Source organism: Scylla paramamosain, chromosome 8 (genome assembly GCF_035594125.1).
Source record: "Scylla paramamosain isolate STU-SP2022 chromosome 8, ASM3559412v1, whole genome shotgun sequence".
Classification (NCBI taxonomy): domain Eukaryota; kingdom Metazoa; phylum Arthropoda; class Malacostraca; order Decapoda; family Portunidae; genus Scylla; species Scylla paramamosain.
The window spans coordinates 28,756,414-28,774,539 of NC_087158.1; the positions used below are offsets into that span (position 1 = coordinate 28,756,414).

At 36.0% G+C, this 18,126-nt stretch overlaps 1 protein-coding gene across 10 annotated transcripts; it reads right to left on the reverse strand.

Moving 5' to 3' along the window:
• Window positions 1–549: 549 nt before the first annotated feature.
• On the reverse strand, window positions 550–17,749 carry LOC135103096 (tetraspanin-9-like). Of its 10 annotated transcripts, none has more exons than XM_064009098.1 (10): window positions 17,508–17,749; window positions 16,540–16,577; window positions 12,650–13,001; window positions 11,838–11,991; window positions 10,566–10,633; window positions 7,917–8,108; window positions 7,619–7,801; window positions 5,853–6,008; window positions 5,253–5,348; window positions 550–4,437 (listed from the first exon to the last, which is right to left on the reverse strand). In XM_064009098.1, exons 3-10 carry the CDS (start codon window positions 12,977–12,979, stop codon window positions 4,306–4,308), a joined length of 1,311 nt encoding a protein of 436 aa, XP_063865168.1. In that variant the 5' UTR covers window positions 12,980–13,001; window positions 16,540–16,577; window positions 17,508–17,749; the 3' UTR covers window positions 550–4,305. The 10 variants fall into 10 exon arrangements, with proteins under 10 accessions (XP_063865168.1, XP_063865167.1, XP_063865165.1 ...); XM_064009097.1 differs by having other exon boundaries at window positions 16,540–16,707; window positions 17,508–17,748; XM_064009095.1 differs by having other exon boundaries at window positions 16,540–16,713; window positions 17,508–17,748.
• Window positions 17,750–18,126: the final 377 nt, after the last annotated feature.

The window sequence follows — 18,126 nt, forward strand, 5'->3', positions numbered from 1 at the left end:
AAGTATCTACACATCACTTATTCAAGCGCCAAATTTGAACAGGTCCTGGCGGCTTATACTGTAAAATGTCCAATCTATTGTATTACCTAATGTAAAGTCATTAAAAGCTTGTGTGACTTGAAGCCTCTCATTAAAAGTATGTTTCATCCGGTATACATGATTAGCAAATGTTAACCTCCATTGGACAAAATCAGACTTATTACATTGTCTATACAAGGTTGAATGTTAAGCCATCACAGGTTGACTACATCCAGAGCAACACTGGCATCACCTCAACATTTACACAAGTCAAAACATTACACCACTGAGTGCTTTACACATGACTCAATTCTTGGGTCATGAATGTCTTTTTTATCCTCTTCCCCTTTTTAACCCTTCTATTATCATGTCTTCTCTCTCCATATAGTCATCTAACATTCACACTGTTATATTTCACTTGGTTGCTCTCTCTCTCTCTCTCTCTCTCTCTCTCTCTCTCTCTCTCTCTCTCTCTCTCTCTCTCTGGAGTTCCTGCAATTGTTGGGTTGGGTATGCAATAAGAAAGGTGAGTAAAGTCAAACAAAATACTTTATTATTGAAATCCTATGCTAGTGAGGACAGCCTTCAACACCTGGTGCCTTGAAAAACAGTGATTAAAACTTCCTCTGTGTGTTGGTGAGACGTTAGGTTATGGTTAGATTAGGATAGATGGACACACACACACACACACACACAATAGTAAGGGATACAATACATAAGATGTGTGCTGTGATATTTAGCAATAAAGAAAAGAAATTACCCATGAAGACTAAGAGAAAGAGAACTTAGGAGATATTACAACAGTAGTAAGTGAGGGAGGAAAGGAAATAATGAAGTTCAGAGGCTTGGCAAGTATGCTGAAAATGGAATGTGGCCTCTAAAAATTAGATTCAGTATACAAATGGTAGTGTAAGTTGTAATGGTGTGAGTGTGGAAACTATTGAAGACAGAAGACATGAAAAATATATGGTTAAGAAGAGATTTAAATGAGGATGAGAGGAATAAATTGAAAGAGATGAGAGAAGTTAACAAAGAGAGAGACAGGATCAGATGAAAGAATTTATATGGAAAATTGTGGATTTAAAGATGAGAAACCAGATGGTGTGTCAGGGTGGGTATGGAAAGAATGTAGAGACGGTGGAGCCTATCTGGAACTACAAAGACCGGCAGTGTCTATTACATCCCTTGGTGCTTGCTACTGACATCATCAGTGCTCCTTCCTGCTCCTCATTGTTAACTGGTAATGGTGAGTGTTCAGTGGACAATGTTTGACCATGTGGATGCACCATTACATCAGGACCCTTTCAGCAACAACTTCCAACTTGAGCAACAGCTAGAAATCACAAGCCACCATGTCTGGAGGGTAGGCAACTTGATGAACCCAAGGAGTCTTGTGCTTAGCCAAGAAAACTGGTGCAAACACTAGACCAAGATGATGTGATACACTTGCAGGCTGTGTAACTTCCATGAGTATGGTTTTATGCTCTTCCTGTTTCTTGGTGGGACAGTATCTTCCTGTGTGTGCAGTGTGCAGTGTGTGCAGTGCCTTTCACTTTTTTTTTCATAATTTATTCCGTGAATAAAGCAGGTGAGTTACCTAATAACAGGAAAGAAGTATCCCTCTCACATATAAAGTAAGAAAGCTCTGCCTCCCTCCCCCCAAAAAAAAAATAAAATAAATAAAATAATAATAATAATAATAATAATAATAATAATAATAATAATAATAATAATAATAATAATAATAATAATAATAATAATAAGGCAAATGGGGGTGTTACACAGAATACATAACGCATGTTTTTATATCTTTGAAAAAGATAGCAGAATGTCTTCTTTTATCATGTACATGACTACACCAATAAAGCAAACTAGTTCAGTTTACAATACTATTATGTTTTGTTGTATATACATTATATATTGCAAAAGATCAACAAGTATTACTGACCAAAGGGAAATGGTGCTAAGAATGGTTGGTGTTCAACTGTAACAATAACAGCAGTCACCATTCCCTAGAGTAGTCAGAACAAGAGACAAAAGGTTAGGGAGGTAGAGGATGCTTACTTCCTCAATGCCTCATTCTGAATGATCAGCCCTCACCTTAGACACAACAGATAAAGATCAGAAATTTATTGTTTAGCATCAGTGGGCACTTCTTGTGCACAGCTAGACCTGCTTGTACTTTTAAAGGATGAGAGAGAGAGAGAGAGAGAGAGAGAGAGAGAGAGAGAGAGAGAGAGAGAGAGAGAGAGAGAGAGAGAGAGAGAGAGAGAGAGAGAGAGAGAGAGAGAGAGAGAGAGAGAGAGAGAGAGAGAGAGAGAGAAGCAAATCTAAAAGTAAATTGTATTTAGTTTCAGGTTTCTACACAAAAATATTAATACAAAAACATTTTGGAAATACTGTATGCTGACCAAGATATCAATTTATGTATCAAAGATGATTATGCATATACATAAATTATAAGCAGGTGTTGCAAGTAGACAATATAATTCCTATACTCCATGGATATGTTTTATTACTTCTTACATATAATATTCCCAATATACAATGCTATATACATAATATATATATATATATATATATATATATATATATATATATATATATATATATATATATATATATATATATATATATATATATATATATATATACACACACCCAATAATGAAATGCTTCTGTATAGTGAAAACCAAAAACCAAAAACCAAGCTTTCTTTTACCCATGAAAATAATTGTCTAATACTATGATATAGCAAGAGCGAGATAAATTCAATGTTGATTGATACACACACACACACACACACACACACACACACACACACACACTTCCATTGCTATATTATCTTGGATGCCGAATTTTGGAATGTGTTCCCATATTCCTTGTGTTATTGAAGAAAAAAGCAACTGAGAAACAAGATTGCAGAGTACAGAATACTTGACTACAAATTTTTACCCCCCACTAGCCAAGGAGTATCACTTCTAATGCCTTATAAGCTGTTTTATGAAAGATACAACTTAATTTCTGAAAGACAATAAAAACTAACATCACAGTAATCACTTATGCTTCACTTCACTTTGCTGGTGATGTTAAGTAGAAATATTGTCAGTATACCCTGCCTGTACCTAACTCATTCATTAACACTGTATACCCCCTCTCTCAACCTCTAACACACAATCCCCATTCTCTACACCCTTGCACCTACTCATACAATTCACCATCTGCTATCTAATTACATCCATACCACCTCTTTGCCCAATCTGTTACCTAATAAGAAACACATGAAGGCTAATTTTCCAGTCTTACAATCACACACACTCCACTTCAGCCACACAATGCATTCTGCCTCCAACCATACACCTGCATTCTGCCTCCTAATAGTGTCATTCCTAGGGAAGGTATTCACAACCCTGCCCCTTCCTTCCCTGAGTGCCGCCACGGAGATTCTTCTTAATTTCATCACAGGCAAGACTCACCACTCTACCCTGACCACATCACACAATCTGTGAGCAAATACCACCCCAGAGATTCATCTTTCAGTATTGTCCATTAAACATTGTTTTGTTATCCTTCATAAGCAGAATTGTGTAAAAATCAGTTACTTGTGTGAAATTAAGTCTACAATTTAGAGTATTCTTCGTGCCAAAACACATTAATCAGTTTTGCTTTATGCTCAAAATATCTATAACAGGCCACTATCTTTACGAGATCAGCTGTTGTTGATCGTGCATGATAATATTTTCTTTCTCATATGATTTACTGACTTGGAAAACATGAGTACTTTTTTTTTCTAAGAGTATATCAATTCAACAAGGCCTGCTTTCCTTGGAGCACATATAGGAAAAAAGCAATACATTAAGGAAAAATACCTTCAGTCAGTTACTTTCAGATTACACACACACACACACACACACACACACACACACACCAGCCAAGTAATGCTTTCATTGTTCAGCTTTACCTGTCACTTAAGGCTACAGTTTTGGTAAACTGCACAATTTTAAATACTATGGTCTTGGTAAACTGCACAATTTTAAATACTATGGTCTTGGTAAACTGCACAATTTTAAATAATATGATCTTGGTAAACTGCACAATTTTAAATAATATGATCTTGGTAAACTGCACAATTCTAAATAATACTACAAAGTTCTAATCCAATATTGAAAAGAAAATTTAATCAAACAAATATTTCAATGCTTCCAACATATTTGCTTTTCCTGCATAACATTATATAATTATATGAGCAGAACACATTTTTTATAAAATAATTTTAACAAAATAATTTCAACAGTCATTAACGAGAGTTTTGTACTTGCGAGTGGGACTCGGCAAAACATCAGAGCTAGAGTACACCCGGAAATTGCTGTCAGTGTAACCCTCGTGAAGGAATACTGATGTAGCCAACAGAAGAACCAGCTGAAAATGGAGAGGAAAACAACTAAATAATTCTGTTGTATTTTCTATACACAAGGTCAGCAATCCCACATATGGTGGCCCAGACACAGCATCACACACACACTTACCCACATCTTCATCTGGTCATTGGCCTCTAGAGGCATAGTTTCTTGGATACACAAACCAATAAACCAATAAATAATAAACTAAATTTAATCCCTAACCTTCATCTCCTGCACCACAGGACCACACATAATTTATATTTTTTACAATACTTATTTCTAATGTAAGAGAGTCATTGGCTAAGAGGAATAAAAATTTTCTACAAAAAAAAAAAAAAAAAGACCTACTCAAATGCCAGCTCCCAAAGCAAACATCAGACAGAATGATCAAATAACAGAGGATAAGTGTCTTGAAACCTCCCACTTGAGAAGTCCAAGTTATAAGGAGGAGGAAATACAGAAGCAAGCAGGGAGTTTCAGAGTTTACTAGAAAAAAGGGATAAATGACTGAAGATACTGGTTAACTCTTACATTAAGGAAGTGGACAGAATAGGGGTGAGAGAAAGAAGAAAATCTTGTGCAACAAGGCTGCAGGAGGAGAGGGGGCATGCAGTTAGTGAGATCAGAAGACCAGTTAGCATGAAAATAATGTACATTTGTAAGAAATTATGAGAATGTGAGAAATATGAGACACAAAGATGAAAGAACAGCTACAGATTTACCATTAAGGCCAGAAGAATTTTTATAGATGAAATATGATGCTAGACATAAAAACAGAATAACACAGTGCATACATGAGGGCATCACAAAGAACTCATAACTGTCATCACTCACCAGAGCAACATGCATGGCACACACTGGCAGCCACACTCCTCGACTTAGTGTTTCGCCATCACGCTTAAGGTCGTCTATTATTGTGGGAAGGCAACCCTGTAAGAGATATTTTTATAATAACCTAAACAAATAGCTGATTAGCATTATAAGTGTAGTGTACATAAATATAAAGCATACTGACTTATTAGTATTAGGTTCTACATTTATTTATCTATATATGAGGTTAAAATTCCCCATGGGTCAAGTAGCTGTGACAAGACACCTACATACACGCATTCACATTTAAATGTAATCCCTCACATCTTGGTCAACTTTTACAATAAACAAAGGTAACTCAGCCCTCAAGCAAGCTCAGTACCTTAAACCAAAAATTAGATTATTATCAAGGCAATCAATGATGTAACTAAGAAATGGGACCATAATAACCTCAATGATACTCAAGGAATAATCTAAACAATACAAGTCTGTCAGAGTAAGGGGTTCACCAGAAAAAAGCAGGCACCACCCAGGGATCAAACCCATGACCTTTCACTTGCTAGGTAGACATACTAACTGTTACACTACAGTTGCCTCCTGGTGACAACCCTCATAAAGACTTACCTGTGTCTCAATATCATCTTCAGGGGTGACATCATTCTTTATGCCTTTCCCACACCCTTCAGAAATGAGCAAACAGCAGGAGTCAGGAACATCTGTCCCATTCCCAAAGGTTGTGTCAAACCAGTCCTTGTAGTCTTCTGTTCCACAACAATTCATCTGTAATATTCAAATGTTACAAAATATTTCTTATCCTACTGCCATGCTTTCCTTAAATGTTATATAGGGAGGTCCCATTATACGAGCATCCTTGATACAAGAAACCAATGACATTAGGTGTGCAAATTAGGGATTATCTTTATACAAGTGCAAAAATCCAATGATACAAGCTTCAATTCAAGGCAAGTTAAATTACAAAGTTTAAAATGCACACCTTCCTGCACCCTTCTACTAACAAATCAAGGCTGTATGGTGATGTACAATGATTCAGATGTGCAGAGACAAGTCTGTGAGTGCTGGAAGATAACTAAACCCCTCCCTTGTCCCCTACTTACCTTGCATTCTACCACCAGTCCTTTTTTTAAACTGAACTCGGCCTTACTGCTCGTTATTAGGCTTGTACTCTATCATCATTTTGCTTGCAAACATACTCACAATACAAGTACAGTGTACTGTGCTTTATGTGACTGATCAATGCTTGGATGTGTTACAGTGTTACTGCTTGTGTGTTCTTTCATTTGCTATATTTTGTGGTGGTGGTGTGTGTGTGGCAGACCACGTGGTGTATAAATTGTGCTTTATTTTGCCTCTCATGTGCTACCTATTCCTCCCAAGAAGCCAATGAGATCCAAAGTGATTCCTAGCAGTAAGGCTAAGTGAGCTAGAGTACCACCAACACTCATAAAAAAGCTAGAGATTATTAAGAGGCACAAGAGTGGTGGCTGAGTTGCCCTCCCTGATGCATTAGCTAGACATTGGTGTGTATTATGCACATTTTATATGTTTAATTAAAATGAAAGCATGTTCTTTGTATGCTGTTTTCTCTTTCAGGTTGTTTTATCAACAGTTCTGTAATAGACATGTTTGTTACATTTGGGATTATTCATTTTAGCTTGATAAAGTACCTTAAATAAGGGTCAAGGAACCCAACCCCCATTTTGCCATTAGTCATGTGTTTCGTTATACAAGAATTTACTATATGAGCAATTCAAATGGAAGTTAACTAATCATATCATCGGGACCTCCCTATATCTAAAAACTTGTTCATTCTGGCACTGATTGCAGAGTCCATCTTTTTTGCTTCTGGATGTCCTACATTTTAATCACATGAACCATAGACCTATTAGATGCATTATACAGCAATAGGATATTTATTGAAGGCACAACATAACATACTCATTGGCAATCATGAAAACATACTGGCAATTGTGCAGTTCCTCATAACAATAGGCCGTCTACATTCCATACCTCAATATTCCAGACATAATCACATTATCACTTGCCAATCAGAACACAAGATGGCTTTATCAAAATGCAACTCTGGCTTATCAATACGAAAGTCATAAAAGCTGTTATCAGAATGTGACTTTCATTTATCAGAACACAGGGCAAGACAGACTTATTAGAATGCAAATCTAGCTTATGAAGCTGCATGTCATGTTTATCTGGGGTTAAAATAGATATGATTGGTATATGAAAAGACAATGGGACATTTAAGAATATATAGATAAAGTGATATATAAAAGGCAGAGATAGAGACACACAACACATGCAGAAAGATAATGAAATGTGGGACATTCTTTTAAGCTACAAATATTCAGAGAACTCACCTCAAGCTGAATTTCATCCCACATCTGAGTGTCAGAAATATTTACGCCATAGGCTGCTTCACTCACTTCCATTTCTTGTTTCATGTGAAGGGTGAGGGAGTTCAGGAACAATGCCTTCTTCTGATACACTAACATTGTAGTGCCCATTTCAGTTACTATTACCATCAGCAGTAATGAAAGACACTGTAAAATACCAATCATGTTAATTTTAAGAGAAACTTCAAAATACAGTACTAGACTATAAGCAATGCAATATCAAAAGCAAACAGTAACTTCAATCACCATACTATATCCTCACCATTTTGAAGGCCTTAGGATTTGGTGCTAAGGTAGAAATAGCACCAACAGTACTGATAGCTGTGATCATGACTCCCAGAACCATCACAGACCCCACAGCTAACCACAGCCACGCAGGAACCCATGGTGAGAGATAGGCCACGTAGGAAGACAGCAAACTGGCACCAGTATAGCCCACTGCTATACCAGTGCCCTGTCATTTCATAAAAGAAGAAATATTTATTGTAGATAAGCAAAACACACCATTTGCATTATCAATATTAGATATTTGCATCAAGCGTTACCCTGAAATAAGAGAATGCCTCTTATTACTTGCATTTCTAGAAACAGTAGTTATGACATATTTTGTGTTAAGATTTATGCATTACTAATATATTGTTTGATTACAATTATAAAAACCTTTTACTATTATTACAGGAGCAATGACTGAGGCATGGCAGTTAGTTTAGTTTGGTTTGGTTTGGTTTGGTTAGTCTGGTTAGCTTAGATTAATCTGGTTTAGGTTAGGCTAGTTTTCTTAAGTTAGATTAGTTTATTTAGGTTGGGTTAGTCTGGTTAGGTTGGGTTGGGTTGGGTGGTGGTGCGTGACAGCCAGCTGGCAGCCATGGGCAAGCAGCAGCCAGTCCCCCGGGGGGGGGGGGGGGAGGGTCATTGCAAGTGAATGTTATTGCTGTGATACTTATTTCTGAGGATGAAACAATTTTCTGGTAGATTTTGGTCTGTTTTGTATTAATCTGCTTTGCATTTTTATTGCAAACATTACTTTCTGAGGGGATAGGGCATCAAGGGGAGGAAGGTGGATAAAAATACAAACTAATGGTTTGCAGGAAAAAACAACATGCAGATTGATTAAAAACGTGCCTAATACTATCAGAAAAAAAAAAAATGTCCGAAACAGAGATTGGTGAAAGAGTAAAAAATGACCAAGCCATTCTGAGACAGTTCAGAATACAAGAATACCTTAGTTTGCTGATCTAATTCACGTAAGTGACTCGGTGATCAATTATGAGAGTTAGAATTTGAGTCGCAGCTGTTATCTCACAAAATAGCTTCCTTATCTAAAATCCCCACTCCATCAGAAAAAAATATTCTGCATTCCTAAGCTTATTGAGCAAAAAGGGGTATACTATGGAATAATTCGAATTACGAGGAAAACTACCAAATATTAATATACTAGCTACTTATCGACAGCCAGCTAAGTAACGGAATCACACTAATATACCAAAATACCGCCAGTCATTCATTCTGCATCTCAAGGTTAGGGAAAGAATAGGTAATAAATTCAATATATTCATATACAATTAAATGTTCCCTCCATTTCATTGCATTAAAAAAATAAATAAAAAAAATAAACACTATAATTCTTATCATCTATAGTATAATATGCTTTTCACTTGAACATTTAACAGAAAGCTCCCCTCAAAACTGTAATGATATATAAAACAGATGTAAAAAATAAACTCCATTAGTAACACTTCATCCTAGCATGAGAAAAAAAAAAAGCAACACAAAAACAACCTGTTTTGACAAGCCATTAAGTAAATAATACACATTTGTGAGAATTAATCACTAAAACTTGCAATGTGGAAAAGAAAGTAAGCATCTCTTAAGATATGAATATTAAACCTTCCTCCCATTCATAAACTAAAGGAAAAAATATAAGTAAAGTTAACATAAATTAAATGTAAGGAGTTACAGACCCTGTAAAGAATAATTCATTAGTCCACTGCTAATCATTATATCACGGTACTTTTAAGAAACTTAGGGAAACAACCAGTGCAAAAATAGACATTTAACCTTATTTGTACAAGCTTTTAACCCAGATCATATCCATATGTCACCATTAATCCTTTAAAGCCACACAAAAAAAAGAAAATGAGTATTTCTATGGGATATACTAACTAAACAAATCTACAGAAATGCTCAGAACAGTAATAAAGAAGCTTCACGTATCACTTGCAATAACATAGAGAAATAAAAAAAAAAAAAAAAAAAAGGGTAAAAAAATGCATATAAAAAATAAAAATAAATGCATCATATGGTACATGAAGAATACTTCCCAATTTGGAGAGAGAGAGAGAGAGAGAGAGAGAGAGAGAGAGAGAGAGAGAGAGAGAGAGAGAGAGAGAGAGAGAGAGAGAGAGAGAGAGAGAGAGAGAGAGAGAGAGAGAGAGAGAGAGAGAGAGAGAGAGGCATTATGTGTGGAGTTGAATATATTTGGAAGCAGATTTATGCATTTTTGTAGCTCAATTCTGTCTTTACTTCATTGAGTTTTACAAGTAGAGATCTTGTTTTTGAAGTGTTACCTTTGTCATACTTGATACCTAAGAGATGGGATGTTGTGAAATGGAGGAAATGTTCACAATTTTTTGGGTGTTCAATATTAAACACAAAGCCCTGCTACCAATGAGACTACAGCCATAGAAATACATGCTGGTTCAGCTACAGGTGCACCATCAAATACACACTAGACTGCCCTGTTCTTAGTTCTTCTTCTGGTACCTTAAGGAAGAAATAATAGTGTAAACATTAATAACATTTTAACATAAAAAATAAAATTTATATGTAGATGTATATCTTAAGGTGATAAAATATTCAGAAATTTCAATATATACACACCACTCTAAAATCAAAGGTACTGAAATTTAACCTTAGTAAAAATGGAGTCTTTCCTTTCTCCAAGCAGGTGAAGTAACCCCAATATAACTAAGCAAGCATCTGGTGCAAATAAATAAATATATAAATAAATATGATAATAAGTAAATCAAATAAACAAAAGAAAATTAACTGTGTAAGGAAAAAGTGAAGATATGGTCACATCCAATAGGACAGTCCACTAATTTGAGTACCAATCTTTTAAGAGTCTCCTGTAATTATTGCTTTATCACATAAGAATTAACAAAAATAAAGCTCCTCGATGGTTCTACTAATTATATGAATGACAAGCATTGTGATTGAATGCTCAGAACGACCAGTATACTAATGATTTTTGTCCTTTGTGTCACAGCAGCAAATCTTTTGTACGAGTATGCGGTTATGTTTTTTACTTGAGACACTATTTGGGTAATATCATAATGCAATAATGCTTTGTCTAGCAAGTCCTCGTAAGAATGTGATGAGTACTGATCGAAAAAAAAAAAAAAAAAAAAAAAAAAAAAAAAAAAAAAAACCCCAGCCGAACCTACATGCCCCGACATAACGCACTGATGTTCCGAACTCCCGATTCTTCTCATCATATCCACCAAAACAGTGTGAGAAGTCCTGAACTTCATCACAACCATGGAAGAAACCTTTATCAGACTGTTTGCACTTGCGCTAGTGCCGGCAAAGGTGACTCCAAGAATTCTATCTCCACACGAATTAGTGACCTGTCTTATTGGACTGCAAGGGAAGAGGATGCAGCTAACATTTCTAAAAAGATTGATAATATTTACATTTTAAATTTCAAATTGGACAGCCTATTGGGTTTATTTACACTAGAAATAATGTCTTTCCTTACGAGAGAGAGAGAGAGAGAGAGAGAGAGAGAGAGAGAGAGAGAGAGAGAGAGAGAGAGAGAGAGAGAGAGAGAGAGAGAGAGAGAGAGAGAGAGAGAGAGAGAGAGAGAGAGAGAGATGCTTTACACCTATTAAAATCTTTAACATCACTTATGCTGCAAACAATTATTTAGCCATAGCACTCAGCCAAAAATTTGATAGAAGAGCAGGAATTTAACAATTAAATTAGTACCTTTATAGAAATTGGTGCAAGCATTACAGTTACATAGGTCATGGTTAATACAATGTTTGGTTTTTGCATGCAGCATAGTTTCATGAATACTAGGCTTATAAAAGTGAAAGATGCATTGCTAATGATGAAAAGATACATATATTAAATTGCTACCAGCTACTGAAATGAACAAATTGAACTAGACATTACTCGCATTGACTTTCATTGTGGTCATAGAGTTCAAGTAAGGTTTCCATATACAGAGGAACTGCTTTTCTTTTTTTGAGAATGGCAATTATTGCGAGCCTATATTTCTCCAGCCCTTTCAAAACTGCTTGTGGTTCTAATCTCAGGAACTCCTTGATTATCTGTAAAGATATAAGCATCAAATAATTATAAGTGAAGGTTACAGAGATGAGCATCTGCAATAACTGTACTTAGTTATGAGTGCTTATCTCCCGTCACTGAGGCCTTTGAGCCTGAGAGGGAGAATGGAAGTACCAGTAGTTAAATATCAATTACCTACTATAAAATATAAATAGCTATATACATTATAGCCCTACAAATAAAGTTGACAATTAGTAACAATATGTAGCAAAATCCATAAAGTGTACATATATACACACTTATGCCATCAAAAGTCTGAATCCACAGGTACAAGTTCAGGATTTCTGCTACAAGAATGTTCCCATTGATTATTTTTTTGCGTCTCTCAGAGAGTGTCAACTGCATGAGGCATTCAGCCTGAGGAAAATCATTAAAGTAAAATTAGTTTTCATAAGTTGACTGTCCCGCCAGCCTCCTTCTCTCCCTCATATATATATATATATATATATATATATATATATATATATATATATATATATATATATATATATATATATATATATACAAGCATAATTTTTCAGTGGCTATCCACCAGTACCATTGAAATTGCTTACATAAGAGCAGGTATTTTTAAACAACACCAGTAAAGAAGTCTCTGAAATATAAAAAAGATAAATCAAGCGTACAAATATCACATACCTTATCTAACTCGGGATCTTTTTTCATCCAATGTAGAGCAAGCCACTGTCTATGTCTCTCTAATGACTCATCATCTTCTGAATGGGGCCTTGGTGGAAGGTAAGCCTTTACTCCATACATCAGTGGACACGTAGTCTCTTTTGGCGCTATGCAAGGGATCTTCTTTTTCCTTGACATCACCTCAGTCACTGAGGAATCCTGCCTCTTTCTTGAATTCTGAAACTTGCGCTGGATGCGCAATTTCCATTGCAGCTGCAATTCGTGCTCCTCGAGATCACTGTTTCTCAGGATGGCAGGAAATGATGTCAAAACAGCATTTGCCATATTCATATACTGTTCTGATGTTGGATAGCTGAAATATGATAATGATAATAATAACAATAATAATAATAATAATAATAATAATAATAATAATAATAATAATAATAATAATAATAATAATAACAACATATTATTAATAATAATGTCACAATACCTTGATATGTAATAATGATGATAACAATAATAATGATATCAATCTAGCTAACTATATAGATGGCTTAACTCCTTTTATTATATTATTATTATTATTATTATTATTATTATTATTATTATTATTATTATTCTTCTTAACAATCACCTAATTGTGCTTTTGTCCCAGTGAAATTGGCAGATAGTGGGTACACTATCTGAATAGTACACTCAAAGGTGGTTTCACACCTATCAGTGCCGTATTAGTATCGTATAGTGTCAGTGATATCCATGTCGCTTTCGTGACGTCTATGCACACATATCCTTTTAGACGTGGAGTTGGCTATGATTTTCATAATTCTTGATGAAGAGCAAGATGCTTGCTTAACAAAAAATAAAGAAAAGAAAATTGGGTACATGAAACGTAGAAGAAAAAGAGAAACTGAAGGAGATTTTGCTACTCTGTACGAGGAATTAATTAATGATGAAACAAAAATTTTCCAGTACTTAAGAATCTCCAAAAACTGTTTGATGACATTGCTCAGTGATGTGTGGTGTGGTGTGGTATGGTGTGGTGTGTTATGATGTGGTGTGGTGTGATGTGGTGTGTTCTGATAAGTATAATGTACATTGTGATTAATTACATCAATTAAAAAGAGTATTTATCACCATTTCAATTTCTTCTATTTTATTTCAAACACTTGTCCGACATCTGTGAAAATTTTTAAAATACCAGTGACAACGATATTCCATTTCACGGAACGGAGACGTAACAATCACTTCAGTCAAAACACGGTACTTCGCCGGACGTGTGTAAATGCTTCCGCTGAATTCCAAAATGATGAATTTTTTTTTTACTGACACTGAAGCACTGAACAGCACGGAACGAATATGGCACTGATGTGTGTGAAGCGACCTTAACCTGTATCCCTCTGGAGGCATATTCCCGAAGTCTGGTAATGTTTCGGCCCATTTACTCTTGTAGCGGTTAGGTTAGGTTAGATTAAGTTACGTATAGGTAATTTTGTGCGAGAATCTCAATGAGACTATTTTAGAGAGAATCCTACAGTTAGTTTTGGAGCTACAGCCTAGTGTCCATACAGGCTGGCGGACGACTCCTTCCAGACTTCAGGAATATGCATTCTGGCCCTTCACAAGAACTGACATCAGATCCCGGTATGAACACAGGCGGTGCATCCCATGTTCTTTTGTCCCTCTTTTCATTGCCTTCCCATTATATATATATATATATATATATATATATATATATATATATATATATATATATATATATATATATATATATAACACTCAACATCCCTACATGCAACAAAACTTACCAAAACACACTCAAAATACACTCAAAACATCAAAAACACAACCAAAACACATAACAACACCCCAAAATACCCACTACACTCACCTAAATACAACCAAATATTGAATATTCACTCAAAACACCCCGTAACATCTAAAAATATCCACATAACCCACCCCAACCACGCTAAATTTATCCATAACACAAAGCACCCCAATATACCTAAAACTTATCCAAACACACTCAAAAGATTTAAAACACCCAAAATACACTACAACACCCCAAAACTCATCAAACACACCCAAAACACATCAAAACATCCAAAACACACTTAAAGCACCACTCAACACCACAAGCACACCCTTAAAGACCCAAAACTACTTGCACACAATCAAATACACCTCAAAAGACCCGACACACACACCCAAACTCACCGAAACACTTAAAACAGAAAATAAAACCAAAACAAACTCACTACACCTCAATATACCCCCAAACACACCCATAACACACAAAAACATCCCACAATATACTCAAAACACCCCACACGACTCAAACCACTTACAATATAACTAAAAACATCCTAAACCACATTTAAAACACCCAAAATTCACCCAAAACACAATGATAACAGCAAATATACACCCAAAACACACCGAAACACCACCAAAACACACTCTAAACACCCCACAATATTCCTACATATATCCTAAACACATAAAACACCCAAAACACACCAAATATTACAGAGAACTACAGCGCAGCAAGGGAAACTAAGCTAAATATTGTTTACCTGTTTTGCCTCCTCCTCCATTTCTTTTATTTCTTCCTTCTCCTCTTTCATTTCTCTTATTTTCTTCCTTCTACTACAACTATCTACACGCCTGACTTTAGAAACAACTGGAAACACTTGGAAAACACTGGAAATTACGGTAAATATTGAGGAGACACTGGAGCAGACCGAGTCCCGAATCCTTGATGACGTCACAGGCGTGGTGCCGGCGCCCCGCTGCCATACGTACGTAACGTATTTCATTTTAAAATTGACCCATAGAAAAAATAAAGCTAGGCTCGAATGCATTATATATTCTGACTTGACAATTACTTAAATTAATATTCACAATATCAAAACACCTCCAGTCTCAGTAGTTATAAAGAAATATTATGTGAAATATGGAAAAAGTGTTGGAAATTTTGACACCATTAAAAACACTGAAAAGTCCACCTATTCCACTTTACACTGGTAAAAAAACATTTTAAAAAATCTGAACTATTTTTTAAAATAATGCACACTTGGTTACAAGCTACAATAAAAAAATAAAGAAGCTAAAAAATGACAAAATCACCACTTTCAACAGGACAATAAGCCTATTCAAATTCCACATACTTAACTCAACAGGAACGCAACATACTTTAAAAATCATAAACGATTTTTTGAAGCAATAAAATCTTCATTAAAGCCTCAAATAAAAAAGCCAAAAACCAGGCTGGGTAAATTTCACCGTACAAACTGCCCCTTATTTACATAAAAAACAACACCAAATTCAGCACATTTACTTAACTGAAGCAAGAAAAACACTTCAAAAGCAACGAAATATTTTTAAAAACCATAAAATCTTACTATACAAGCCAAATAAATTAATTCAGAAAAATTTTAAAAAATATTGGAACCAACAAGCCGGAACAGGTGCCAGGCCATCATGGCGGCCCTCGGCGGCGACCTCAGTGGGGGAGCCGGCGGCCATGTTGCCTTATTTATTCCTATATAACACCAAAACCAGGCAATGACGGATATATCTGACCAGCGGATATGAAGGCTAGACATGTGGATCCATCTTGTAATATGTTAGGCTTACAATAAGTGAGAGACGAGGCAAATAATGGCTAATAACACAGCTGACGGCTTGTTTACATATTGGCGAACATTAAATATTTGAATAAATTTCCAACTCTTTCCACACTCAGACGTAAACAAAACCTAAATATAAATAATTAACCCCTAAAAAAACTAAATAACGAATAATGAATCCTAAATAAACGAATACAAGACACTACAGGGAGGATTAGGGTGTTGTGAAGGCAGTAAGGCTGACTGAGGAGAGACTGGCCCCGCTGGACTCACCTTACGTACTCGTGCCTCTCTGGTGATGCTTGACGGTGCTTGGTGCAGGAAGAACGTGTCGGGAAGACGGAAACACTGGTTAATAGAGCGTGTAGGGCAAGATTGACCAGTGCTAACCAAAACACTGCAGCCAGCCAGCCGCTCGCCGTGGTAACTCCCCAGCGCCACCTGTCACTGATCCAACACACACACACACACACACACAAAAGTTGACATGCTATCAGATATGTCAAATAATATAAATATCCTCACTTCCTGACTCTCCTTTCCCCACTCCACCCCTGATAAGTGATTATGAACGCAATCTTCACTCAGTGCGGCACCGTGTCACCGCAGCAAACAAGAACCAGGGCAGAATAGGCTCAACTAAAATGCTCCTACTCTCTCTCTCTCTCTCTCTCTCTCTCCTCACGACTGTTTTTCAAAACTCAAGGAATATCTTACGTTTGCTCCCAGACTGTATGATATTTATGCAATAAGGTGTGCAATATCTGTATTTATTTATTTACTTATATTCTTGTAATGTATACTATATTTTTATATTTTCTATACTCTACCCTTAAGTCTTTGCCCAGGGGGTGGGTGGCAAGGTCCGTCCTCCTCCTTTGATGTATTTAATTATTAATGCAACAATAAATGTATCAATCAATCAATCAACAATTTAATTTTGAAAATCGCATTTTGAAATACTGAACCTAGACTGGATTAAGTTACATATTCTGACTTGCCATATACTTTAACTAACACCAGGAATATCAAAACATTTCAACCATCAATAAAACAGAAATTTTAAAAGAACGATATGAAAAATTATTGGAACTTTTAAATGGTTAAAAACAACAATTAAGGCGACAAATATGATTTAACAGGAATGCAAAACATTTTTTTTAAAATCTGAACTATTTTTACAAACAGTTAAATCTTACTTAGAAGCTGCCAGCTGGACAAATGGTGGGTAGGTCACGTACCAATATTGTGAGCCTCGCTGGTCCTCATGTGCAGCTCCCGGCCCTACCAGGCACCTCCCGACAGGCACCAAGCCTGCACCAGCACACACAGGTAGCCATGGGCCGTGTCACCGTCTTGTTCTGAGTAAATCCAGATAAAATGAGGCAGCAACACACGAGTACCCTTCGGACGCCATCTCTTTTTAGTGACCAGCGCCTGCGCACCTTCCACTGGCAGCGCCCACTGCCCTTGCACATACCCACCTCCAGTCCACAAAATCCGTTCCTAATAATATGCACCAATTTCTCTCATGATGTACTATACTAAGAGAGAATCAAGCAAATGAAATATAATAAAGTATAAACATGTATAACTAAATTATAAGCCATTATAATTGTAATTGTCAAAGTATCTACACATCACTTATTCAAGCGCCAAATTTGAACAGGTCCTGGCGGCTTATACTGTAAAATGTCCAATCTATTGTATTACCTAATGTAAAGTCATTAAAAGCTTGTGTGACTTGAAGCCTCTCATTAAAAGTATGTTTCATCCGGTATACATGATTAGCAAATGTTAACCTCCATTGGACAAAATCAGACTTATTACATTGTCTATACAAGGTTGAATGTTAAGCCA